Source organism: Hydractinia symbiolongicarpus, chromosome 9 (assembly GCF_029227915.1).
Source record: "Hydractinia symbiolongicarpus strain clone_291-10 chromosome 9, HSymV2.1, whole genome shotgun sequence".
In the NCBI taxonomy this organism is placed as follows: Eukaryota; Metazoa; Cnidaria; class Hydrozoa; order Anthoathecata; family Hydractiniidae; genus Hydractinia; species Hydractinia symbiolongicarpus.
Genome location: NC_079883.1, coordinates 4880683 through 4907175, shown reverse-complemented (window position 1 = coordinate 4907175; position 26493 = coordinate 4880683). Strand labels below are relative to the sequence as shown.

At 36.5% G+C, this 26493-nt stretch overlaps 1 protein-coding gene across 1 annotated transcript; it reads left to right on the top strand.

Moving 5' to 3' along the window:
• Positions 1-3461: 3461 nt before the first annotated feature.
• On the top strand, positions 3462-21998 carry LOC130656391 (cyclin-dependent kinase 11B-like). The gene is made up of 15 exons (XM_057459239.1): positions 3462-3479; positions 6095-6236; positions 6502-6577; positions 6994-7143; positions 12490-13590; positions 13795-13916; positions 13997-14102; positions 14919-15040; positions 17799-17906; positions 18435-18551; positions 18786-18857; positions 18939-19024; positions 20900-20966; positions 21354-21479; positions 21854-21998. Exons 2-15 carry the CDS (start codon positions 6120-6122, stop codon positions 21935-21937), a joined length of 2454 nt encoding a protein of 817 aa, XP_057315222.1. The 5' UTR covers positions 3462-3479; positions 6095-6119; the 3' UTR covers positions 21938-21998.
• Positions 21999-26493: the final 4495 nt, after the last annotated feature.

The following is a 26493-nucleotide window of genomic DNA, read 5'->3' as shown; positions in this document are numbered from 1 at the left end:
TAGAAGGCTTAAATTTCTTTATATATTATGCTTTCAATATCTTTCGTTTTCTAGTATTATTTGGAAAGAGTCAAAGAGCGACCATTTTTGAGAGCTATTTGCTTGGCTGGCGCTGATTTTTTATGCTCTCTCTGTATAAGGATGTGATCAATAACTGAGACAATGTTGTGACTTGCTGATATGCTATAATCTTGAATAATGATAAATGCTAGATCATAACGAGTAGAGTTCCTAACATAAGATAAATCGTAACAAGTAGGGTTCCTAAGATATAACGGGTAATATATATACATGCCTCTTTTCTTCTTTTTTTTTTTTTTTTTTTTTTTTTAAACAAAAACTAAATATACTAAATGATGGACACGAGTAATTTCGTGTGTAAATGTCTATTTCATAACATAGTCTTTAAATCTTTCTGGTGGTCTTCTAGTGCGTGTTGATCGTCTCGTTTGGATGACGGGTGTCGGAGGACAGACGATTGATGGTGGAGTGTCTGCCTGAGTTGTCTCTTGTTCAGTTGGAATTGTTTCTGGTTGATTGATTGCTGGTAGATCTGTCCCGTTAGTACTGGGAAGATATTCTTCTTTTGTTTGTCGGAGAACGTCTAAATCGATGATATCGTTGCGTGTTTCGTTTGGTATTGGGCGTAAAAACTGTCTATTACGTAATGTCGTACGACGGCTGCCATCGACTACAACACGGTATTGTCGATGGGGTAAACTTTCGCTGATTACCCCGGTCTTTTCCCATCGAAGCGGGGCGTTACCAGTTTGGTTCTGAATGGAAACAGTGTCTCCAACTTTCAAAACAGGGAGTTGTCGTTGTGATGTCGTGCAAGCTTGTTGGTGTCTTCTCGTAAAAGTGTTCTCGCGAATATCGGCTAAGTCAATCCATTCTTTCCGGAAACGTCTTGGTGCTGGAAGATGGTCTCTGATGTTGCGTCCAAATAGAAGCTCAGAAGGTGAGACTCCCATGTCTGGTGATGGAGTGTTTCGGTACAGGAGAAGGGCTTTGGCGACATTATCGGTGTCCAGTGACCCAGATTGACTAATATTGGTCCGTTTGACAGTCTTAACTGCGGCTTCTGCTCGTCCGTTGCTTTGGGGGTAGCCGACAGATGATACTCGATGTGAAACGTTCCAAGATCGTAGAAAGTTTTCGAACTCGGCGGATCGGGGACTTCCGGTGTATCTTTGCGATTTGAGGGGGCGATTTGGTTGCATCGGGTGCATTGATTCCTGTGATTTTGTATGTGTGAGCTCATTTGTGGCCAGAAGAATCGTCTTTTTGCATTTTCTCTCATTGCGCTGACGCCTTGGTGTCCGATGTGTAACTCTTCTAGTAGGGTACGTCGAAGAGCGCGTGGTATCAGGACGCGATCAAGCATAATTAGATTGTCTACACAATATAAGTCATTTTTCAATCTCCAGTAGGGTAAGATATGTTGTGGTAAAGTTTCTTTGTTGGTTGGAAATCCCTCGAGAATTGTACGGTGGAGATCTTTGTACTCGGCGTCTTCAGATGCTTTGCGTGAGATGTCCTCAAGGGAACACGAGTTGTTTTGGTTGAAACGGAGGTGGATAGAAGCCGAGATAGTAGCCTCGATCTTATCAGAGGTGTTTGACGGTGGTGAAAGCGGTATCCGGGACATGAAGTTTGCTCCTACGTTTTTCTTGCCCGGGATGTGGATTACTTGGAAGTTATACATTAGAGTCTTTTCTCTGATGTCTAACAGTCTTGGGTTTTTTAGCTCGAACAATTCTCTTTTGTTAAATATTGGTACCAGAGACTCGTGGTCGACGGCGATAATTAGGTTAGGGCATCCCATTACAAACATTCGGCAAGATTGTAAGTAAAGCGAGTGCTTCGCCTTCGACTGGTGCGTATCCGCTCTCTGCGGGGGATGTGAAGCGAGAACCAGCGTAGCATGTTTTCCAGTGGTTTTCTCCGCACGTTGGCTTAATCGAAGGACACAAACAATGTTTTTGGAGAAGGGTGAAGCCGATACCAGTCTTGCTCCAGTCGGTCGTGATGCAGGTTTGTCGGTTTATCTCGAAAGAGCGAACGCCTTCATCGATGCTGTCGAGGATCTTTTGTTTGGATTCTTGAAATACGCGCTCTAACGTCTCATCCCAATAGAATTTTCCATCATGTTTCAAGAGTTCTCTGAACGGAGTCATGACGGGTGCTTGTGCGAAGGCGTAGGAGACTTGGTTTACTAAGCCGAACCATGATCGAACACCGGTGATGTTGGTCGGCGATGGAAAGTTTTTGATGCCTTTTAAGATTTTTTGGTTTGGTTTGTAACCATGTGGTGTGATAACAAAACCAGCGAATTCGACGGTGTCTTTCGCGAATTGAAATTTCTCGGGATTAAACACTATCCCGTTGTTGGCACATAGTGTAATGTAGTTCATTGTGTGCCAAAATGCTGTTGCGATGTCAGAGTCCCAAAGGATCGAGTCGTCTACACAACGTTGGACACGGGGAAAGTCATTTGTTATATCGTCAAAGCGTTTCGTATACCCGTCTCCAGATCCATGGAATCCTTGTGGTGCTCGGAGGTAGCGGTATCTGCCCCATTCGGTGATGAATGTCGTTGCTTCTTTTGCGTCGTTGGCTAATGGAACGCTGTGGTATCCGTTCCAGGCGTCGAGGGTTGTCTTTTTGGTTTGCGGTGGAACTACACTTACGATGTTGAAGGGTGATTGGCTGTAATGAGTTTCTCGTTTGGTAGATGCGTTTAGTTTTTGCAAATCTACTGTTCGACGGGGAGTGCCGTCGTTCTTGGGAACGGTAATCATCCGAGAACACCAGTTTGTAGGTGTCCCGGTTGGGACTGGTTCGACTATCCCCAAGTTTACATCTTGATCGAGTTGGTCTTTGACGGATTCTTTCCAGTGATGTGGTACTGGTATTGGTTTATGAACGGAGACAGGGTTTTCGTCCTCACGAAATTGGATTTTTAATGGTTCGCCTGTCATCACTTGTAGCTTTTGGTGTTTGCAAGTGTTAAATGCACTACTCGAAAAGTATGTTTTGATCCAAACCTCTAATTGTTCTGTATACTCTGGTGTCGCTGGAAACGGAATCGTGTCAGGTATGGGTGGACATATGGTGAACGACGTGGACATCCGCACTCGGCAACGGAGTCGTCTGGTGAGTCTGTTGCATTCAGTTGGCTGGTTGCAATCTGCTCCGGGAAGGTAGAGTGTACGATGTTCAACTTTTTCAGTGCTGTTTTTGATAGAAAAAATCCTTTAACTTTGTCACATAAGTAAACAATTTCTGTGGTGGTCGATGTACCGACGGTGATGTCAGCAATGATTGCGCCTTTAATACTGATGTCGTTATTGTTCACAGCGCGGAGACGATGTCGAGTTTTTATCAAAGCGTTTTTACTACAATTCAATTGTGAAAGCAGTTCTATTCCTGCTGTACATGTTTGAGCGCCAGTATTGGCGATGGCGCTAACTCTGGTAGGTTGAAGTTTATTCAAAGAAAACGATTTACAAAGTTTCTGATGTGCAGATGAGTTGAGTGAAATAGAGATATTTACTGTTGGCTGTGGGGATGGTTTTTGTTCGATGAATTTATCATTTTCCCATTGTCCGTGAGGTACGCCATCTAGTCAGAAGGACTCAGTGATGCTACCAAGGAAGGAAGTTTCAGCTGGGTCGGATGGATCTGGGGCGTCTTGAATGGCGTTCGTCTTACTGCTCATGCAAACATTCGCGAAATGGTTAAGTTTTCCACAGTTATTACATTTTTTGCCTTGTGCTGGGCATTGCTCTCTCCCTTTTGGATGACGGTTGTGTCCACATCCTCTGCATTTTCGATCTCCTTTCTGATAGTTTGGGCGATTGTTGCCTTGTGACTTCTGTCTTAAGTCACTACGTTTGTTGCGTTGGTAGTCGGATTTGACGCCGCTTACATCTGATTGGGCGGGCAATGATGGTTTAAAGTGCTCCGTGGCTTGGGCGGTTGCTTCGAGTGTAAGGAGGCGGTCTGTCATTTGGGTAAGTGTCTCTATGGAAGTCATTTCACTTAAGATCTTTGTGCGATGGGAGGAGCTCAATAATCCTGCTATAACTTGCGACATAATCATATTTTCGGAATACGATATTTCACAGTTTTGGTCATCGCAGTCACATTTACGTGAAAAGTTGCAGAGCATCGCTTGAGATTTTAAACGGGAGATGAAGTGAGTGATCGTTTCGCTGTCACTTTGTCGCATGGAGATAAACTGTTGTCGGTAAACTTCAGGGTGAATCGTTTTTACTGCAACCGATTTGATGTATGATAGCAGTTCCGCTTCAGTGGCTCTATCGAGGGCGTCTGGCCCAACAAAGTTGTAAAGCATTTCATTCACGTTGGAATCGCAGGTGGAGCGTAGTTCATTCCTGATGTCCTGTATGTTTTGAAGGTGGGTCATTTGTTTGTATCGTCTCCACGCATCCGTGAAGATTATCCATTTATTGTCACTGCAATCCGCAGAAATCGTCGGTCGGTCCGGTTTCGAACATCGATTTCTTTCGTTGGTAGATGGAGGTGCAGGTGCTTGGTTGTTCAGAGCTACGGTAGGGAGGACTTGGGACATGAATTGGGTCCATTGTTCCTGCATGACTTTCTGTTGCTTTTGCATTTCTAGCACCATGGCCAGAGCGGCGGTAGTTGCATCGGTGCCGGCGGGGGTCGGGGCGGTTGGGGCGGCGTCCTCAGGGTTCGACATTGCAATTCAAGGCGGAGTACGGCGATATAGCGAGAAATCTTTGAAGAGCGAATCGGCGTGTGACCACGATGGCGTAAATCCAAGATGGCGGTGTGACCAAGGAATAATAACAAGCGAGAGTGTTCGGAGCACTCACAAAACGACGAAAAGTGAATACAATTGCGATAACAAAGCAAATTAGTGAGTAAACAATGTTCTGTAAAATGATGCAGCAAGTTCAAATATGTTTGATGTATGTGTAATCGTATAACTTCGAGTGAAATAACAAGTTTTCAGTGGTTTGTGAAAGTTTTTTTTTTTGAATGTTTGTATAACTTACACAGTTCGAGTTCACGTTTGAACAAACGAATGATGGATTCGAGAATTGGTTTGTTGAAGGAACAAGCGTCAAGGAATCGAAGGTTGTAGGTATGATTAAACTGCTCGCAGCGCCATGTATAAGGATGTGATCGATAACTGAGACAATGTTGTGACTTGCTGATATGCTATAATCTTGAATAATGATAAATGCTAGATCATAACGAGTAGAGTTCCTAACATAAGATAAATCGTAACAAGTAGGGTTCCTAAGATATAACGGGTAATATATATACACTCTCCATCTTACTTCTGCATTGCGTTTTGTTTTACCTATGTATTTCCCACTACATGAACAAACTCCTTCGTAAATGACTGAAGATTGGTGTGTAACTTTATCTTTGAGGGGAAAAAGTGATCTGATTTTTCTCGCTTTCTGACAGATTTTTCTTGTTTTTTTTTAAGTTGGAAAAATTTAGTATTTGTGATTTTGTCGTTATCAGGATCTGCCTTGACAGCATTCACAACGGTAAAAGCTAAGTGCCATCATGGGTTCAGACGGCTGTAATCACGAGCTAAAAGTAGCTCAGCATGTGTTACCACATAATAATAATAGATAATGACATAGTCTATATTGGTGTGTGTTACCATATAATAATATCAGAATTCATAAATAGGTGTGTTTCACCGTAATGATAATATATAATAATAATAATTAAGTAATAATAATAAATAGGTTACACACACACAGCTGTCCAAATTTTTGGTTGATGGCGCATGGCGTGTGAAAGGCGCATGTGGGAATATGTATGAACCATTGCTGCCGCTGCTGAACTAAAACCTAGACAACTCTTGTAGCAAAATAGTTGTGCAAAAATACTGTGTAGATATTAGCAAGAAGATTCTGCTAAATAAAGTAACTCTCTAAACATTTTTTGCTCAGAAGCTATCCTAGGAAATATAAAAAAATTCATGATGTTATTTTTATAAAGCTTTTGACTTAATGCCGATAATTTTTAATGCCGATATGAATTTTCACATTTAAACTTAATTTTTAGTTTTTAGTTTTAGTTATAAATATATGCATTGAATGGATGAAGGAAACGTTGTTGTTATAAACGATTCTAGCGACACCACACCTACGTCACAATTAAGTGATACAATAAACATCATGGAAAGCGAGGAAGAGTTTGAAATGAGCAAACAGGTTTGTTTTTTTAGTTTTGTGTTTTGCTCGGTGTAGGTGTTACAATTTCAGAATAATAATTTAGCCTTTTAATTTAACCTTAAAAAAAATTCAAGAAGATAAAAAAAGCAAGATGAAACTTCACTTGTTTGAATGTTTTCTCTTTGGTTACCATGAATTGGAGCAGTAGTGGAAATTAGCTCTTTGTTTATCTAAGAGAAAGTGAAAACTGTCAAATGATAACTGTAAGCCTTGTGAAGTCTTAATGCAGGTGATCCATTTTTAGGATGACATACCATTTCTTGACCTTGATCCTTCACCAAGCCCACCAAAGAAATCGAAGACAGACGAACGTTCAAAATGTGTGTAGTATATTATTTTTAACATCAATTAAACTAATAAAACCTGTTTCTTTCATTGCGAAAAATGATTTTTGCCTAAAAATTTTGGAGAAAACATTTATGACAGATTTTCGCACTAAAAAGATTCCGTAAGTGCCCTAAGAATAATTAGAAATAAAAATGGGCACATCCACAAACGTTTTATTATCGCAAACTATTGGTTGGAAAGTGGTCAAGATGGTGAAGTGCTGAAATTTTAGGTTGCTTTGTTTAAAGTGTTTTATAGTTTATTTTTATGGTTGTTGATATATTGTTTTTGTTGACTTAGCACAAAAAAAACCTGTGCATAGTGATTAATTATTTCTGTGTCACCACTCCTTTATTTGGTGTTTGAATTGCTTATATCATAATAAATATGTTAACTACTTTAAAATTAGTACAGATGAAATCAACTATCCAACGTGTTCCAGAAGCTGAAGATGGTGAAATTGTTTCTAGTCCTGAACTCGATGCTGCTGATGTTGAAATAAAAATACATGCTGAGGTTACATCCAGTGAGGAATCAGAAGTAGAAGAAACACCAAAAGGTAAGGGGTGCTATTATAAATAATTATTTTCATGCTTAATTAAACCCTAAGGGCACTATAAATTCTACCATTACATGCTGTATCAAACAGAGGTCCAGAATGATATACTCCTCAAAGGTATCTCTCTTGCACGACACAGCAGAAACAAGTAAGACATGCCCTTGTTTGTATAAAAGGTTCTATTGAGGAGTCTATAATTGGATCTCCAGCACAATTTTTGTGGAACTTTGACTATGAGAAGCATTTTTAAAGCTTGTCTCTGACAACTGCTGTGACATACAATCCACATAAGAACTATCATGATTATCAGAATTGTATACATTGGTATAGTGAGAAAATGTTTTGTTGCCGTAAACTTCACAACAACAATTTCTGAAAGTTATTTGCAAGAAAATTATTTTACGTTGTTTTTATCTTATTCTTTCAACTGATATTAAGTAACACAATCAACAATTATTTCACTACCATAGCAGGCAAAATAACATATCCCACTCTCTAATAAAACTTTTAAACATTTTCTTAACAACCATTCTGCTAAATCCCTTTTCTTTTCTTCAATAAAGAAACATGAGGTAATAAAAATAATAAAATCTTTGGATCCAAACAAGGCAACTGAACCAAATAGTATTCCAAATAAAGTATTGAATATTCTCCTAATAGACATATCTAAAATCTTAATAGATATATTTAATCTCTCTTTGGAAACAGGTATTTTTCCCAATGCACTAAAATTAGTTAAAGTGGTCCCCATCTTTAAAAACAAAGGTTCCCCTTTTGAAGTCACTAACTACAGGGCGATATCTCTTCTTTCCAACATAGATAAAATTTAGTAAATATAATAAAAATAGATAAAAACTTGTACATTCTAGATTAACATCCTTCCTAAATAAACATAACATAATTACTAACAAACAGTTCGAATTTCAAAGTAAGTATTCCACCTCTCATGCACTTATCAGCCTCACTGACCAAATTCGCTCAGCCCTAGACAAAGGACATTTCTCATGTGGGTTCTACACTTTCTTACCCAACTATTCCCCTCCATTCTTTTCAAGTGCGTCACTCAATTCAATCTTCTTATCTGGATAACATCTTTAATTCTACGGATACTTAGCCTGCTTCTTAGCTCATCTGAACTCTTTCTGTCTCTCAGACTGGCGTTACACATCCACCTAACCATTCTCATATCATTCCTTTCTAAACGGTCAAGATCTTCCTGCTTCACTGCCCATGTATCACTACCGTACAACGTAACACTTCTTACACAGGCCTCATACAACCTACCTTTTAACTCAATTGACAAGACTCTGCTAGTCAACAAAGGAAGTAACTCTCTGAACTTTTTCCAAGCAGAACCTATCCTGCAAGTAACACTTCTTCCAACACCCCCTTCACTGACCAACATATTACCTAAGTAACAGAAGTTCTCAACTATCTCTAACGAGCCACTGTTGTACATCATTGAAGCTGGAAATACTTCATTCTCTATAATCTCACATTTGCAACGCTTGCATACAAACTGGATGTCAGCTCTTAACCTTCCACCAATACTACTGGACTTTTTATGTACCCAATGCTTGCAAGTCTGACAAAAAATTGAGTTACTACCAACCCCTTTCCAACTACAAGGTCACACTTGGCTGCAGTGCTACTAATCATGACTTTAGACTTGGCTGTGTTCACCCTTAGCCCTTTCTCTTCTAGTCCTTTCTTCCACTTCTAGAACTTTTCAACTAATTCTTCCATCGACTCTGCTTTGAGAACCAAATCATCTGCATACAATAATTCCCATGGACAACCTGTTCTGAACTCCTTCGACAGCGCTTCTAAGACTAGAACAAACAACAAAGGACTAAGTACAGAACCCTGATGTACACCAACATTTACACTAAATTCATCACTAAGTGAATCGTTAATCCTGACACAACTTCTAGCATTGCTGTACATAGACTGTGCCATCGTAAGTAGCCACTCATCCACACCTAATTTTCTCATAGCCCACCAAATAATTTTTCGTGACACTCTATCAAAAGCTTTCTCTAAATCTACTAAGGCAAAATAGAGATTCTTTCTCTTTCCTGAATACTTTTCCTGAAGCTGTCTGAGTAAAAATATTGCATCTGTAGTGCCACACCCTGGAACAAAACCAAATTGCATCTTATCTATATCAATTCTTTCTCTAAGTAACTTATCAGTCACTCTTTCAATAACTCTCATTACTTGATCAACCAACTTCAAACCTCTATAGTTACCTCTTTCTAATACATCACTCTTGCCCTTGAAACAATTCACTATTACACTCGACTGCCGACTACCACTCACTCAGAATAGCACCATCCTTGCTGATTAGCAAGACTTGTAATAAGCTCAACTCCAATATATCCAGATGCTTTTACCATCTCTGCAACAATACGTGATTCTCCTGCAGCCTTGCCAATCTTCAATTTCCTAATAGCCTCCACTACCTTGGAAAGAATGGAGGAGGATAATTGGGTAAGAAAGTGTAGAGACTTGATAGTTCCTGGGGCAAAGCCCAGAGGCAGACCGAGAAAGACTTGGCAGGAGGTTATAAGAACAGACTTGATAGAGAGGAAGTTGAGTTTAGATCTAACACAGTCTAGATCAGATTGGAAGAGGGTCATTAATATACCCCGTCCAACCCATGCTAGCATGGAAAACGGACGTTAAGCCGAGAATGATGATGATTCTGTCTTGATCAGCATAGCTGGCCCTTCTACAACATCATCATCAGACAAATTATCCTCATCCCAATCAAACTCAGTGTTAAGCAACCTCTGATAATAATATTTCCAAGCTACCCTTTTCTCCTCCTCTGTGCTAGCCAAAACACCTTCATCATTACGTATACACATCTCACCCACAACATCTTGATTAGTCTTCTTCATTTGCTTTGCTATCTTGAATATCTCATTGCGCTGGTCTTCCCTTCTTAACACATCTGCAAATCCAAATTAAATCATTATGGGATTAGAGGTTTGCTTAAGCAATGGTTTAAATCATACCTTCTCAATCGTAACCAGTATGTGTCTATCAATGGCCACAGTTCTAATCTCAAATCTATTCCAAATGGCATACCACAAGGTTCTGTTCTAGGACCCCTCCTTTTCTTACTCTATATCAATGACATCTCTGATGCAGTAATTAGCTCAGAAACTTTCCTATTTGCTGATGACACCTGTCTCCTATTTTCTCATACAGATCTTAGCATTATTAAAAAGAAAGTTAACCTTGATCTAAAACTATTACTACAATGGCTAAATGCTAATAAGATAGCTCTTAACGTGAACAAAACAGAAGTTATCCTTTTCAGAAATATGAGGAAAAAAATTAACTATGACATCAAGTTGAAACTAGGTGGTAAACGTCTCTCACTCTCATCTTCAGTCAAATACCTGGGGGTTTACTTGAATGAAAATTTAAGCTGGTTCTATCATTATAACAGTCTTGCTCTTAAACTTCGTAGAGTCAATGCTATTCTCTCAAAATTGCGTTATCACTTATCTCAGAAAACCCTACGCACTGTATATTTTGCCCTTTTTCACTCCCATCTATCATATGCAACCCAAGTCTGGAGTCAAAATCTTCCACTCAACTCTCGTGTTTTTAAACTACAAAAATCTGCAGTTCACCTCATAACTTTTTCTGATTACTATGCCCACTCTCAACCACTTTTTGATATACCTCCCCTTGCTGATATAATTTTCACATTAAACGTTTTCTTAGTGTATAAAACTCGTAACAACTTATCTCCTTCGTATATACAAAATTCTTTCAATCTGACTTATCTGCCAAATACTCATGTAACTAGAGGATACTCCTACAAACTTCTTTCTATACCATCCATTAGGACTTTAACATATGATACGGATTCTATTCACTATCAAGCTATAAAAAACTGGAACTCTCTCCAAAAGCATTTCAATTCTATTGATCTTACTTCAGTTAGTCTTTCTAGACTTAAATTATTTACCTGTACATTTCTCCAAAAAAATCACAAAAATCACATTTTTTTTTTTTTTTGCATATTGCACATAAACAAAAATAGTTTTGAAACTATACCTAAAGGTGGCCTCCTTAGATTAGCTTTTGCTAGTGGTCGGTCTCCTGACTGCTATAGCTTGTATTGTATTATTTTTATTTTTTCAACATACAACATTATATACATTTACACATTTATGTATTATTTAGTACTGTACAATCTATATAGCAGCAAATAAATACTACTACTACTACTACTTGAGACTATTGGTATCTTTGATACATGTTTGATATGATATCTTAGCAGTACCATTTGCGTCAAAAGATAATTGTCGAAATATTCCATTTTACTAGTCGATAAGCCCATGGAAAAATACACATAGGCAGAAGAACAATGAAAAAGATAAAGGTTTAAGAATTTGTCTATTGTTAAGAGCTTGGAACTGATCAAATAATATATAGGATCATGTGCTTTCAAAAAAGGGATAAGGGTTTAATAATACTGCTGACATCAGCAAAGACCCACTAATGTAAAAAAAAAATGGTTTTAGAAATTAGTTAACCGGTTCCTTCTATTGTATTAAAATTCTGACCAAGAAAATATATGGGATCATGTCAGTTTGAGGAATGGTTGCATAGTTTTTTGATGACGTCATCTACTTTTCTGTTTCGGACTAGGTGGATATAGCTTTAAAAAATTGTTTCCATTGTGGCCCAAAGTACTCATGTAGTGAAAAATACTTGGTGTCAGCAGCCATAAAGGATTCCATGCATATGTGTGCAAGTTAGTTAGTAAACATGCTTTTGTTGGGACCAATTCGGGTTAAGACCTAAGTCTTCTTATATTTTAAAGGCCGTGACTTTAAAATATAAGAAGACTGTTATTGTATTACATCTCTTAGCTACATGCAGTTGTATATTGTGTATGTTGTCAAGAAAAGCGTTAAGCCAATCAGAATGCGAGGAAAGCTTTATTGCTTTCTTTCATAATCTCGACATTTAACCATTTACAATATTCAATGGTCTTATGACCAAAATAAACCTTGCTCAGTCTAATTAGTTATGTTCCGAGTGTTCCATAGAACCACTATGATGTGTATTAGTAGACAAATATGTTATTCAACAAAAAAATATATATAGTCGAATTTTTTGCCTTCTTTTAGAGAAAATCTAAATTGACAAATGATGGTGACGTTAGTTGTAAAGCTTAAGTTTGAGAAGTTCTTTTATAGGTCATAAGATACTTTAAAAAACACTTTTCATTGAAATTTTTGGTAGCTGATATTCTTAGGTTTTGAAGTATTTGCTGTGTAAAAATTAAAATTTTAGATACTCATTGTTTTTTAGAACCTGTGAGTAAAAAACAAACTGTTGCTGCAGTTGTGGATAAAAAAGAAAAAGAAGAAGAAGAAGAGGTCGAGATTGATCATTTAGAAATCAACACACCACAACAACAGGAAATTAAAAAAATCAAATCAAAAACCTCTTGTGATAATGACAAAAAAAGTCCTAAAAAATACAATTCACCAGAAAAAGACCGCTCCTCTCACAAGGGTAAGCACAGCCCAAGAGAGGATCAAAGCAGGAAACGCCCCTATGATATTTTTGATGAACGGCGTGGAAGTCGTTCTGATACGGAACTTGATGATAGACATCGCAGAGTAGAGAGGAGAAATGATCACCCTGATGACTTGCGTAAGCATCTATTGAAACGGATTGGTAGTGAACAGAAGCTGAAAGATACAAGAGAGCGTGGTTCTCTGCATGATCGAAGCAAGGACTCTAATCGCAGTAAGGATAGAGAAAGGTCAAGGGAACATTCTAAGCAGAAAGAAAACTATGAAAGTAAAAATAGAGACTCAAAACGAGAAAGTAATGATTATAAAAAGAAATCATCAAAAGAAAAACATAAAAATTCACCGTCTGATATAGAGGGTGAGAAAAATCCTAAAAAAGATGACATTTCGAAAAAAGACAAATCTAAATCACGTAGAGCAGAAGAAAAGTCTAGAAAGAAAAAGAAAAGAAAACATAGAAGTGAGGAGGAGAGACCTGAAGTGGAGGAAAAGAAGTCTGTAGAAACAATCCCAATTAAAAAATCGCCCGTTCCTGAGAAGATACAATCAAAAGAAACTTCGTATGATGACATATCATCAGATGCATCAGCACACTCCTCACCAGAAAAAATCGAAAAGTCTCCATCAAGTCCAGAACAGTCTCCTGAACAAGTAGCTGAACTCTCTTCCGCCTCTTCCATCAGCAATACCCCAAGTCGTTCACCTACTCCTGAACGCTCCCCAACGCCTGAGCGCTCACCCACTCCTCAAAGAAAAAGATCGTATTTTCCTGCTATTGAAGGGTGTAGAAATGTGGAGGAGTTCACCTGGTTAAATCGTATCGAAGAAGGTACCTATGGTGTTGTATACAGAGCTAAGGACAAGTACACAGGTAAAAAAATATTTTTTTTACTGTAATAGATTCACTGATTTTAGTTATATCGTTTTTTAGAAATGGTAACCCGAAGTTGTTGACATGTACATACAATTGTTTAAACATTTATATATGTCTGCTCTGCTTAAAATTAAAAAATAACCCCTAGTGATTCTAAGTGCGCTGTAGGGCGTGTCCAGTGATAAATTATTTATATTTTAGATAAAATTGTAGCTTTAAAAAGATTAAAAATGGAGCGAGAAAAAGAAGGATTCCCTATAACTTCATTAAGAGAGATAAACACACTGTTAAAAGCGCAACATCCAAATATTGTGACTGTTAGAGTAAGCTTGATTTACTTTTTTTTTTAGTGTTGCATTGATCTCTTCTGCAATTAACATAATCAAAGTTCTTTATACTTTAGGAGATAGTTGTTGGTAGTAATATGGATAAGATATACATTGTCATGGATTATGTGGAACACGATTTAAAATCACTCATGGAAACAATGACACAGCCTTTTCTTGTCGGTATGTTTTAATAAGATATTTTCTACACTTGTAAATTATTTTCTCCATTAAACAGTCCTCTCTTTTAAACGCCCCTCTCTAATAAACGCCCCCTCCCCCAACCTAGTTTGATGAAAGTGGGCGTTTATTAGAAAACCACTTCGACCAAACTGATTCAAATATTGATGGTGCCAATATTGAAGAGAATTTAATTGACTGATAAAGAAGAAGATGACCTTGTAAATATTGAGAATATATAAAAAATCCCTTGCATATCAAAAAAATTTTTTGTAAATAAACGCCCCCTTAATAATCTTCAAAATCTTTATAAACGCCCAATGCGTTTATTGGAGAAAATACGGTATAAATAAATAGCTACCTTACAGAAAGAAAAAGGTTGCGAAATTTTTGCGAAGTTTGCGAATAGGACTTTGAGAATTGCGGACAAAATGCGGAGTGATTAAATGCGGAGTGATTAAATGCGGAGTGATTAAATGCGGAGTGATTAAATGCGCATGCACAATTTGTGACATAGTATGTAGCTTTGATTCAGCTTTTTCGTATTTCTAAAGTGTGTTGAATTTAGAGCATTGCAATTAAGCCAAAAATAAGTTAAAATGCGAGTTAAAATATTTCGAATGTCTCCCCTTGTTTAAGACATTCGGATTTAAGTTTGGAAATACGAAGCAAATCCGCAGACATTAAGTCCCCATTTTTTCTCCCCATTCTTTTCTCCCCATTCTTTTCTCCCCCATTCTTTTCTTCCGCAATCATATTTTTCCCGCAACCCTTTCTTTCTTCAGCAATGAATGATGTTGTGTACTCTTATTCATCCAGGCGAAGTGAAGACGTTAATGTCACAGCTATTACGTGGTGTGAGGCACATGCATGATAACTGGATTTTACATCGAGATATTAAAGCATCCAATTTACTGCTAAGTCATAAAGGAATACTAAAGGTAATTAAACTTTTACAATTTTTTATGCGGAAGGAAATTTAAATAAATATGATGTCAGGCTATAGGGTTTGCGAAGTTGTTAACTCTTCGGTGGGCGTGAGTTCATTTTTTTAGATTTTAGACATGTAAAAATTTTTCAATTTTTTAGGTCAAGTTTGGGCTTAACTAAAAGCTCAATCTAAGATTGTATGGTTGTTGCGCGTGTTGTTGTTTTAGATGTCTAGTGTTACGGCTGCCCAATGCCATAGAATCCGAAAGAACTAAATTCGAGTTATCAGTCGAATTTTTTTAAAAAGGTTTTTTCTTTTAAAAAAAAGTCACATTTCGAGATTAATTTTGCGTAAATTACGACGGTATCTCCGAAGGCTCGTTTTCCTTTGGCTGCAATTTCCGCCATAGTGCAAAAAGCTCACAAATTTTCTTCCGAGCCAGGATGTCTGTTTATTTTGATACAGATGTTATAAGTTTATGTTAATCTCCACACTTTTCTAGTCCCTGTCCCTGTTATACCTTAGAGTCAGAAATTTTTGCGACAACTAATTTTCGCGATTTTTGGGCATTTTCGCGATATTAAAATGCCCCGAAAAAAATTAACTGACGAAATCGCGAAAATAAAAACCGCGAGATATTTTCTTTTTGTCTTCATTTTTTAGACTCCACAGGGTAGCAGACGTAAAATTTTCGCAACAAAATAATTCCGGTGATACCCAGTTTAATAAAACCCGGGAAAATTAAGTAAGAAATGCACTTTTAAACACAATTTTAGAAGGCGGTTTGCCTGTTAACCTAAATGGCATTTTGTGTTATAAATCATCGATCTCCTTTTTTTAAACTTTCCTGTCTAACGCTTACATCTATGAAACCTCTTCAGTTTTAATTCTTTTATCCCTAGTGACATTCCTAACCAGATACCAAAGGCCAGGAGAGGTCGGAGGATATGGGTTTAAAAGACAGTATGGGATTTCGTTTCGACATTTTCCTATGGAGCTGGGTTTTGACCTTGATTTTCAGCCTATTCCGGCTGAAATGAAGAACAAGACCTCTCCTCCCTAGGTAAATGGCGAGACTGATTTTAAAGGTCGGGAAAGTCTTGAATAAAAACATTATATAACATGGGGATGAGATATAATTAAGACAAGACAAGAAATGAAAATTAATCTATTACTCTAACAGATTCTGTAACGTGTTGAAAATCAACAGTGTTCTCATTCACATTATCACGGTGACCAATTTTTCACGGGCCCTGTTGAAAAAGAATTATCTAATGTTAAGGGATGGTTCTTCTTCAACAAGTGTGTTTCTTCGCCGTTTTTCTTGCCTCTTCTTTTTACCCACTGGTGGCACCGGCAGTTCAGGTTCAAAGGCCCTAACCATAAAGGACCCTAAAATTTCTTCGTTTTTGGGTTCGACGTAAGATCATTGCATAAAACTCTATATCGTTCTAAAACTAGCAAATTGGAACAAGTCCCAAGTATACGAACTGAAATTTTACAAGGTATTTCTAAGCCCCCTTGCACTAGCGGTGATCGTCGGTAATGAGTTCCGATTATACAAGCAGTAACTAGCTGTTCTGTCAATGATAAACTTCGTTCTCCGTGATATCTCTCTTAAAAGATGACCCACTCTTCTTCCATTTTCATCACAAGTTTTGACGGCAAACATGTCACAGTGGTTTCCACATTTGAAAACACAGCTAAGAATCTGATGTTCTTGTGGTTGCCAAATTGATATGTAAAAATGAAATCCTCTTACGGCCGCAGAAAATTTAATAAATTAAACTTTACGAGAGTATCGTGGACAAGTTAGGAAGTTCTAAACTTCCTTCACTTGATACTTTTCGTGATATTGATATGTTACCCGCAGTACAGACGTTTAGAGAAGAACTTTTTCAAGTAGACCTTGCAATGGTCTGTCCAAGTCACTCGCCTGATGGTACCAAAATCGAAACTCACTCATATTCAGATTCCTCGACTTGGGAGGGATCAGAAGAAGACGAGTATGAAAGAAACGTGTTTGATCTGTTTGATTAAAAAACTAAAATACTGTATGAAATTTGGTGTATCATGCTGTGTAAAGCTATAAAGCAAAGGCCATCCGTGTTTGTTATGTTCGTATAAACATAAGACACTTTACAAACTCTTATCGAGAGTATATTTTGTTTGTTGTTTTATGTTACATCATTGAAGTTCACTTGGCAGTGGAGAAGCTTCGATTTTCAACCGGTATAGGCACATTAACCTCAATACCATTATTTAGGCAAACGCCGAGGCGAGTTTGAAAGGTTGTACTATCCTCGCTTGATCAAAAATAAAGGTTCTTCCGCTACCTTATTGATTATAACATTGACCTTTTACAGATGTCATTACTAGAGTAGAAAAACGTACTTAAAAATCATATTTTGTTTTTCCTCAACTCCGTAACTCTATGAATTTCGCGAAAATTTAATGTCGCGAAAAAAATTCAAGGCAACGAATCGTGAAAATAAAAATCGCGAAATTGTCCCAAAATTTTTATTTAAATGTCGCGAAAGATTTCTGACTATAAGGTATTTACATATGAGCAAACTTACAAAGCGTAGACGCTTTTACAAATTTTCATTACAGATGGTAACCGGAAATCGCAATTCATAGGTCGTCATCAAAGGATGTTCTATTCAGTCAGATTTGCAGCGGCTCTGTGTAGTAATCCGGGGGTTTAGTTATCCATTACATTGTAGCCGATTCTTTGATACATTATTAATGCAAGTTTGTGTTTTTAGATAGGAGATTTCGGTTTAGCCAGAGAGTATGGTTCCCCACTAAAGAAATATACATCAATCGTTGTCACATTGTGGTACCGTGCTCCAGAACTACTGCTAGGTGCAAAGGTAATATTTACCTAGACATTCATCTTGTTTTATTGACAGAGCCTACTGCTTTTATTCGAAGCACACTTCAGTTTTATGGTATCGCTTTATACATATACAAACAACATCCTTTGTAAGATTTAATACGTATGCCAAAAATTTTTGGTGTGAAGAATAGTTGGCGTATTTGGCGATTTTCGTCGAAATACGCAAAATTTAGAATAATTAACCCTATACTAGTTGCGAGCCCTTCGCTATTTGCAACTACCATATTTGACTTACAAACGGTCGCAAGCATTATAATATAGATTTGGCCGAAAGATTTAATTGAAAGGAAAAACCTCTAATTTTTGCATTAAATTTTCATTTAACATTTAAGAAAAGCATGTTACATACTTTAGCGGCTAAACTTGCAATCAAATCCAGACTAAAAATTTCAATTGTTTGACCATTTGCCTAATCCATTTCGCGCCAAAAGTGCATTTTAGGCAATGACGAACTCATATGTTCTGTATGTGCATGTGATATGAACCAATATTTTCTTGTTAGGAATACAGCACTGCTATAGACTTGTGGAGTGTTGGTTGTGTCTTTGCAGAACTATTAACAATGAAACCTCTGTTTCCTGGCAAGTCAGAAATTGATCAGATTAATCGTATATTCAAGGTTCGAATAAATTTTTGTTGTTGTTGTTTTAACCGTGTTTTTTTTTAATTGACGCCAGTTGTTTTATTAGAAAAACTACTATCGCTTGTAGAGATTGTTTTGTTGGTGTTTTTTTCAGTTTCAAAATACTGCTGGACCGTTAGATCTTTTTTACATTTTTTTTTAAGTCTGGGTAATATTATCTATAACGCTCAAGTTAACTGAACAATTTGTTCTTTTTTTTCTCCTCTGAAGGAGTTAGGCACGCCAAATGATCGCATTTGGCCAGGACCACCAGCGTATTCTGAGCATCCGCAAGTTAAGAAGGTGAACTGTTGAACCATTTGTTTAGAAATGAAAAGGTCGTTTATAACATGTGCTCAGTTTTTATATTTTTCGTTTCTTTAGATAAATATAGCTGAACATCCATATAACATGTTGAGACAACGTTTTGGTGCTACTTTGACAGACAAAGGATTCGAGTTAATGAACAGGTAATTTTATTCAAATGCTAGCTCGAAGTACGAAGAAATTCGTAGCTAAGTCGTTAGTTTGCTTCGTAATCACATGGTCCGTGATTTAGTCAACAGTGCAGGCACGATTAGCAAGAGCCCTTACCACATCTGTATGTCAACCTATGCCATGGGAGGAAAATTGGGTAGGCAATGGCAACGTATATCTATTGTCTACCTTCTCTGAACCGCTGAAGCGACTTTCTTTATTATTTCGAAATAATAAATATCCCTTAGCTCAAAATTTCCTCGAATTATTCGATGTCGTCGAGCAAAAAATAGAATTTAATTTTGCTTTCAAAGTCGAACAGGGTGAAGGTGGATCGATTAGATCACTTGGCTCCTGATAAGTTATGACAGGTGACAGGCGAAGAAAATGTTGATGAACAAAGGCGACAATCAAGACGGCAAACCTTTTATGTCACCAAAAATTATCATCAATTTGCTTCCTCTTTTAGCATGGAAAGAAAAGGGTGTTTCTTCCCTAAATAAGAGCACGCTAAAAGTTATGTGTTATTCAAACTAAGCAGATGTTTGAACGCGCCGTTGTGTGTTCTTTTATTAGTTGGGAATCTTTATTGACGTCACTGCATGATATTTTCTGTACTTCTATGACGTCTTTCTTTTTTTATCATGTGTGTCGAAAAGCATGCGTTAAGCTTCCTTTCTATGATTTGCTATTCTGATTTTCTTTCAAGTGATTGAATAACAAAGTATCCTAAAGAACACTTCGTTTCCAATTTTTGTTTTTAGTCAAGGTGAGGATTTTTTCTCCTACCCACCTTAAGGTGGTGTCCACAATACACATGGCCCAAATTTATTGTTTTGATTTGCTGCAACGTTTTCAAGCTTTTCAGAAGGTACTCGACATGGCTTACTTAAAACGTTATGAATTATAAAATGTTTTAGCATACTGACATTAAGTAGGCTGCCATGAAGGTTTGAAATGAAAGTGTAATAAGAGATGGCGTAAATTAGAAAATGTTTTTACCTTCAATAGCGTTACCAAAGCAGTAAATCCTGAGAACAAATTAAGTTGGCAATTAACACTCCTACTGATAAATGATGTTTTTGTAAAGGCTGTTTTATATTACAGCAGTAAAGAATTGTATTGTAAATAATTGCAGAATATTGCCACAATGTAATTGATGTAATGTGCAAATAATCTGTGATATATTGATGAAAAAGTATGACACAAATGTTTGCAATTAAATTAAAAATGCACAGGAATTTATTTTGTTTCAAATTACACATTTTCAGCTGCTGTATTGTGAAACAGCCTTAAGAACAAGAGTTTTGAGTCAGTAAAAATCATTAAAATCAGAATAAATGCCGGAATATGCGCGTCCACTGAAAGCATGTTTTAAACATACAAATATATACCCTGTTGCAACAGTCTGTTATGGATTGTGTATAATATATAATAAGAATTGGGGGTTCCGTAGTTTGGCTAATCTTTTTACTCCCTTTTTTAATATGTGGACTATTCTATTTACTATAATTACTACGCCCTCTCTTCCACCCTTAAATGATTTTTTCACAATGTTTAAAAATACTTAGTGGAATAAAATGGTTATATTTTCAGATTTTCTTATTCTTTCTTTAAAAAAAGGCGTTGATTTCTAAAGCACTGAGTAGTGAGTGTATGTGATTGATGGTTTACTGAGAAGTAGGCGTTTGCAATGGATGGCGGAATAAGGTTCCGGGCGGTAGCGCGAAGATAGGCGACCCAAAAAAATCCTGTTAAACTCCTGTAAAATTGCCTGTGGGTTTTCCTTTTCGTTGTTGGCCAACATGTGCATGTTTGAAAAAGAAAATCTATGGCGATTCATTTAACACGTGCTTTTATATTTTTAGGCTTCTAACATACGATCCAGCCAAACGCCTGACCGCAGATGAGTCTCTTGCACACCCCTACTTCAAGGTAACTAATGTGGAAATAAAAAGTCAGTTCTCTGGTTGCTTGTGTATTTTGCATTTTGTATTTTGGTTTGTTTTGATTATAGCGTTCGAACTGATGTTTGTTAAGACGTTGCATTGCAGGTCAATAAATGACCTGCTGATTTCTTGTTTGTGCCCGCAAAAATGACGCTAATGACCTTGACTAATTATAATACTTGTTTGCGGCAAGGTATCACCTGTGATTTTAGAAATACAATGGTTATATTGTTAAGCAATGAATTATTAGGTGCTACCATATTATATTGCCTGAAGTTGCAACGTATTTAGATTAAAAAAATTAATAAAATAAAAAAAATTTAATAAACAGAAAAATGTTTTTTAATGGTTCCTTTTTTATATTTTATTTTAGGAATCTCCATTACCTGTCGACCCTTCCATGTTTCCTACTTGGCCAGCAAAAAGTGAACTCGGTCACAAAGCGATAAAGAAGAATGCAAGTCCAAAACCTCCAGAAGGCGGAGGAGAATTCCATCTGGTGAGTTGCACAACAAATGCACTCCGGCACAGTGCTTTTTATTAATGCACCAGATAAATTGTAAACACCTCTAGACATTTTGAATCTTGTGAATATTGCAATCGAATCGATTTCCACAAAATTTCGCTTGACGAAAATCTTGCTCATCATCTGTTCGTCATGGCAGTAAAGAATTGCATTTGATGCCAGTATAATGTTGACGACAATTACTTTTAACCCAAATATTTCCTGTCCTTTCAAACAGACCAGGGTGCACCAATCCCCAAACTACGCCGGTGCCACTATCTTTCTTATACTCAATGTTTAAGTCACCCGTCCGACGTGAGACACTCGTGCCAACGGTTCTGCATTTTGTTTTTTGTTTTTTTTTCTAGGGCGAAGAACAAGGTGGTTTCCACATGCCATCAACCAAAAAAGGCTCCTCTGCTAAAGGGCTTGGTTTTAACCTGAAATTTTAACCATTGCAACCTAAAAGATTGTACAGTTTTTTGGATTTTTAAATTATATTTGTATTCTCTACGAAGGATTTTTTTATCTTGTTCCTTGAACGAAAGTTTTAAATGACTCTCTTAAACTTTTTAAAAAGCGAAATATTTGGAGCTAACACAACTAAAGCACAATTTCATTAGGTGTCCAATAATTTTTTTTTTTTTTTTAGGGGGGGGGGAGGTTAAAAACTGGAACGTCCACACTCCATTTCTTTGCTTCCAAAGTTTACTTTCTCTTCTTTCCTATTCGACATATACTATCCCAGTGGGAGACAATTTTTTTTCGTAAAACTATTTGCTTAAAAACGTATATTCTCATGGCTTTTTGACGAAAAAAAAACGAAACCAGAAATTTAAGACACCCAAGTTTCATTTTGCGATTATTTTTATCAAATATGTTGACATTTTAAACCTTGACAAAGCTGATTGAAAACAGAAAGTTCTTTAAAACTGAAAGAAAATGGAAAAGTAAAATGGTACAGACAAGTAGGAGGGATTTACACTTAAAAAATGGGTGTGTTTGTAAGAACATAGACTAGTTGAAAGCGGTGTACTCACAGTCAAAATCTGTGTTTATCTGAATCAGTGTAGCTGTATCAAAACAGAAAGTGATTGCGCTATCTTGAATCAAAGTTCTGTATGATAACTTAATTAGGTTACCGTTTAAAATTGCTCCGAAGGGTTTGATTAATAGTCTACGGATAAAAAGATCAAAAGCTAATCTCGTGCTAGTGGCTGGTATTTTGTGGAGTTGTTTACGCCGTTTATTCTTGTGTTATTGCTGTGCCAGCTCGGTGCAAACCTTTTTTTAACGCTAATAAGGGCTTTCAGTTGGTTTGTTGCTTGGTCATCTACAATGCGGTATGCTACACTTTTTTTATACATAAAGAAGCATTTTCAGTGGGTGTTAGGCTGAGCTTATAGGTCTACTTTCAACTCTAAACAAATTAAAAAAATAAATTATCTGAGAAAACATTTTTAGGGTGTTAAAAGGGGTCAGGTTCCATGGGTTTTTAATTTTCTATTTGAAGGATAAGGAAAGTCAAGGCTGAATCCCTCTTTTCAAAAAAATGTAAATAATGCTAAGGGTCCATCAGGAGAGCCTGTTAACATTCGCGCGCGCAGTGCTAAATTTTTGCGTACTTTGTGCTTTGTACTTGCGTATTTTGTGCACAAATACTTGCGCAACAGACTTGCGCGAAAAAAATATCGACATAAAAGCCATTATAGCTCATCAAATATAAATTTCCTTCCACCGCCATTTAAATTTAACCTCAGCTGACATTAGGAAACTTTCGGAACTAAAATTAACGTAGAAGTTAAAAAAAATAAAAAATCGCGTGACATTTTTCTTTGCGCAAAAGCTTGGTTTCCAATAAAATCTGTACTTATCTCTCGTTGTTGCACAACGTGTTTCAAATTAATTCATAACGGTTACTGTTGCACAAGCTCGACGTCAAGCACTTTATGTCTTGAAACCAAGCTTAAGTCGAATGTTCGAACGTTTGTGAAATGTTCGAATGAGCTGTTGAATAGAAAAGATGGCGGGTTTGTTTACATAACTGTATCGCTTGAATCGCGGATACTCCGAAATTGAGATAAACTATCGTCGGAAAATGTACTCATCAATGAATAATTGACAAATTCAAACCAAGATTTGTCTTTTTATGCCAGCGTTTTCTATTCAACTCTACCGCGATGGTTTTATTTTTGCCACATGGATGACTGCCATCATGATGAGGGAGATGTAGTGAGTGATCCACGTTTTAAGTTTAGACAGGGATGAAAGCATAAAATTCTTTTATTATCCTAGTTATCCACGTAAGTAATCATTTTTTTTTTCTCGCTGAGTTGTAATAAAGTTTTCCCAAATCATCTGGACGGAGAAAAAATATATTCCCGTTATGATAACGATAAAGCAGAAAGCCTTATTCAGTGGCCGTGTTTAGGCAAATCTTGAAAAATTTAGCCTGATAGTGCAACAAATATATATTAAAAAAATAAGTTGGCAAAAGCTAAAGTTAAGAAGGGATTTCGGAAACAAGTATTAAGAAGATATTTTCAGAAGAGTCGCGTGTATAAAATTTCGTGAAATTTTTATAAATAACTTTCGTGTCAGATGTTCCAAATTAATGTTGTTAAGCTAACTTTTATCAATCTAACTACCCCCCCCCCCCCTTACCACATTCCCATCTTTTGTGTGGCAAAAAAAGGGAAGATAGTTTTGGGAAACCCAAACTTCATTGTGAACTTCCTGAGTCTGGATTTTATACACTGTCCCAGCCTCGAAGTTTCTTATTTACATTATTCAGACAAATTTGCGATCTCAGAGAATTTTTGTTTTAGAATTGACTGATCGAATTTTCATATAAGCACCAAAATTCAACAGTTAGATTTTTGTATGGTGATGAAGGTTTTAAAGCGTCGGAAAAATAGATGGTGTTGAAGTTATCATAGTGTAGAAACATTGAAAATTATTTCTTCGTAAAACGTGTGGTGTACATTATATATTTTATATGAAAATTCTGTTTATAAGAATCATCAGAGCTAAATTTCCGTGAAAAATTTTAAAAAGAGAAATTATTCTTGTTGTGTTATACGTTGGTACTTTTATTGTATATATCCTTTTTCCCATTTTTCCAATCACGTTTAAAATGTCAGCACCATTTTACACCCCCTTTCACTCCCCGACACGTTTATAAAGTGGGAGTCCGTGCTTGCTGATGTCGTTATCTTCATGGCGCCACCATCGTTAGGATAAATTCAGTCTCTGAATTTAGGAATTTGCTTTCCCAGCCTTCCTGATCTATTTTTTGCCAGTTTTTCGACAAATAAAACTGTCATGTTAGCACAAAAGTGGAAGGGCGTTTACTTCCGCCCCTTACAGTTTTAACTGATTTTTTTAGGCTCAAAGTGTCGGCCTAAATTTCTTTGCAGAAATTACGAACAAAATAAATTAAAAACTACAATTGCTCATTTTCGAAAAGTTTTTTTTTCTTTTTAGTAATATGCATGCATATTTTTACAAAAAGATAATTTACTACAATAAATTTTTTGTAACGTACAATCTTAGACATCAACCGAAAATCGGACCTTACAGTATTCTCTCTAATTAACAAAGTGTCCGCTAATTAGAGGTGTCCGCCTTTTGAAAAGTTTTGCGATGGAGCTTAAATTTTGAAGAAAATGCAATTTTGTACACGAGAAAGAAGAAAAAACTAAATTGAACGTAATATAACAAACAAATATCAACCAAATTAGCGAAAAGATTTTTTTAGAAACTTTTCTTGAAGAAAATTTTTTTTATAAATTTTTGTCTTAAGTTCCTCACTTGAATAATTTTAAGCCTTTCTTTAAGTGAGGATGAAGAAGTTCTTTCTTCTATATTGAAATCTTTTAAGTTTTTTAATCTATCAATCATGGTTAGCGCTTCATGCGTGGTGATCTTCTCTTCGACGTCATTATTTTCAAAATCGTTATCATATTATTAATTTTAGGACTGTCCGCTAATTGGAGAAAAAAAGCCTAAAGTTGCTGTTTGGTGCAAAAAATTTGCCGCTAATCAGAGTGTCCGCTAATTGAGTGCCTGCTAATTAGAATTTTTTTTTGACTTTGACCAGACAACGGCCTGTGCATGGACAAACCGTCCACTAAGCAGAGGTGTCCGCCTTTTAGAGTGTCCGTTAATTAAAGGGAATACTGTATATTTTTCTGTATTTTCTTTTTGAGCTAATTTTTCTGAGAACACATCGTCCCCAGGGTGGAAAGAGAACGCTGGGGACGAGGTTGTTGCGAACTTGTGTTCTTTCGAGAAAATTGAGAATTTTTTTATAGATGGTATTCAAGTTTATCTTATTGTAAATGATAAAAAGGGAGAAAACTGTATTTTTATTCAATATTTCTATTTTGAAACCATAAAGGAACACAGGTTCAGTTAGTTGTTGATATGTTCTGAAATGAATCTCAGCCTCGACGTTCTTATAAACAAGTTTTTTACAAAAAAAGAGCTTTTGCACAAATTTCAAAACTTAGTAAAAATGTAGAGACAAAAAAATGATTCATCGCTTTCTGCTTTAATACCTCTAACCCTTCAAGTCATATTAAACAACCTAAGATATTTCATGCGTCACAGCAGGTGGAGGTTTTTCCTTTTCAGCACGTCTTATTTTCATTCAAAAATAATATGAATGCATTTTTTTGAGATTGTTTATTTTGAGCCATATGTTCTCCAACGCAGGTTCAAAAGATTTTACAGGACAGGTAACAGCGATTCCATGCACAATAACAGAAAGACGGGTGTTATGGGAGAAACGTAAACTCTGGGAAAAATAGTATACTGATTTTTATACAAGAAAATCCGAATTTCGGTTGAGACTGGATATGCTTGTTTTGACACTTTTTCCGTCTTGTGTTCTTTTATAAAAAAGTCAATAAATTGATACTCATTCTTTCATATAAGTTTTTAAAATCTTATTATAAAAACATGTATGTATTAGTAAAAAAAAAAAAAAAACTATTTCGAAAGT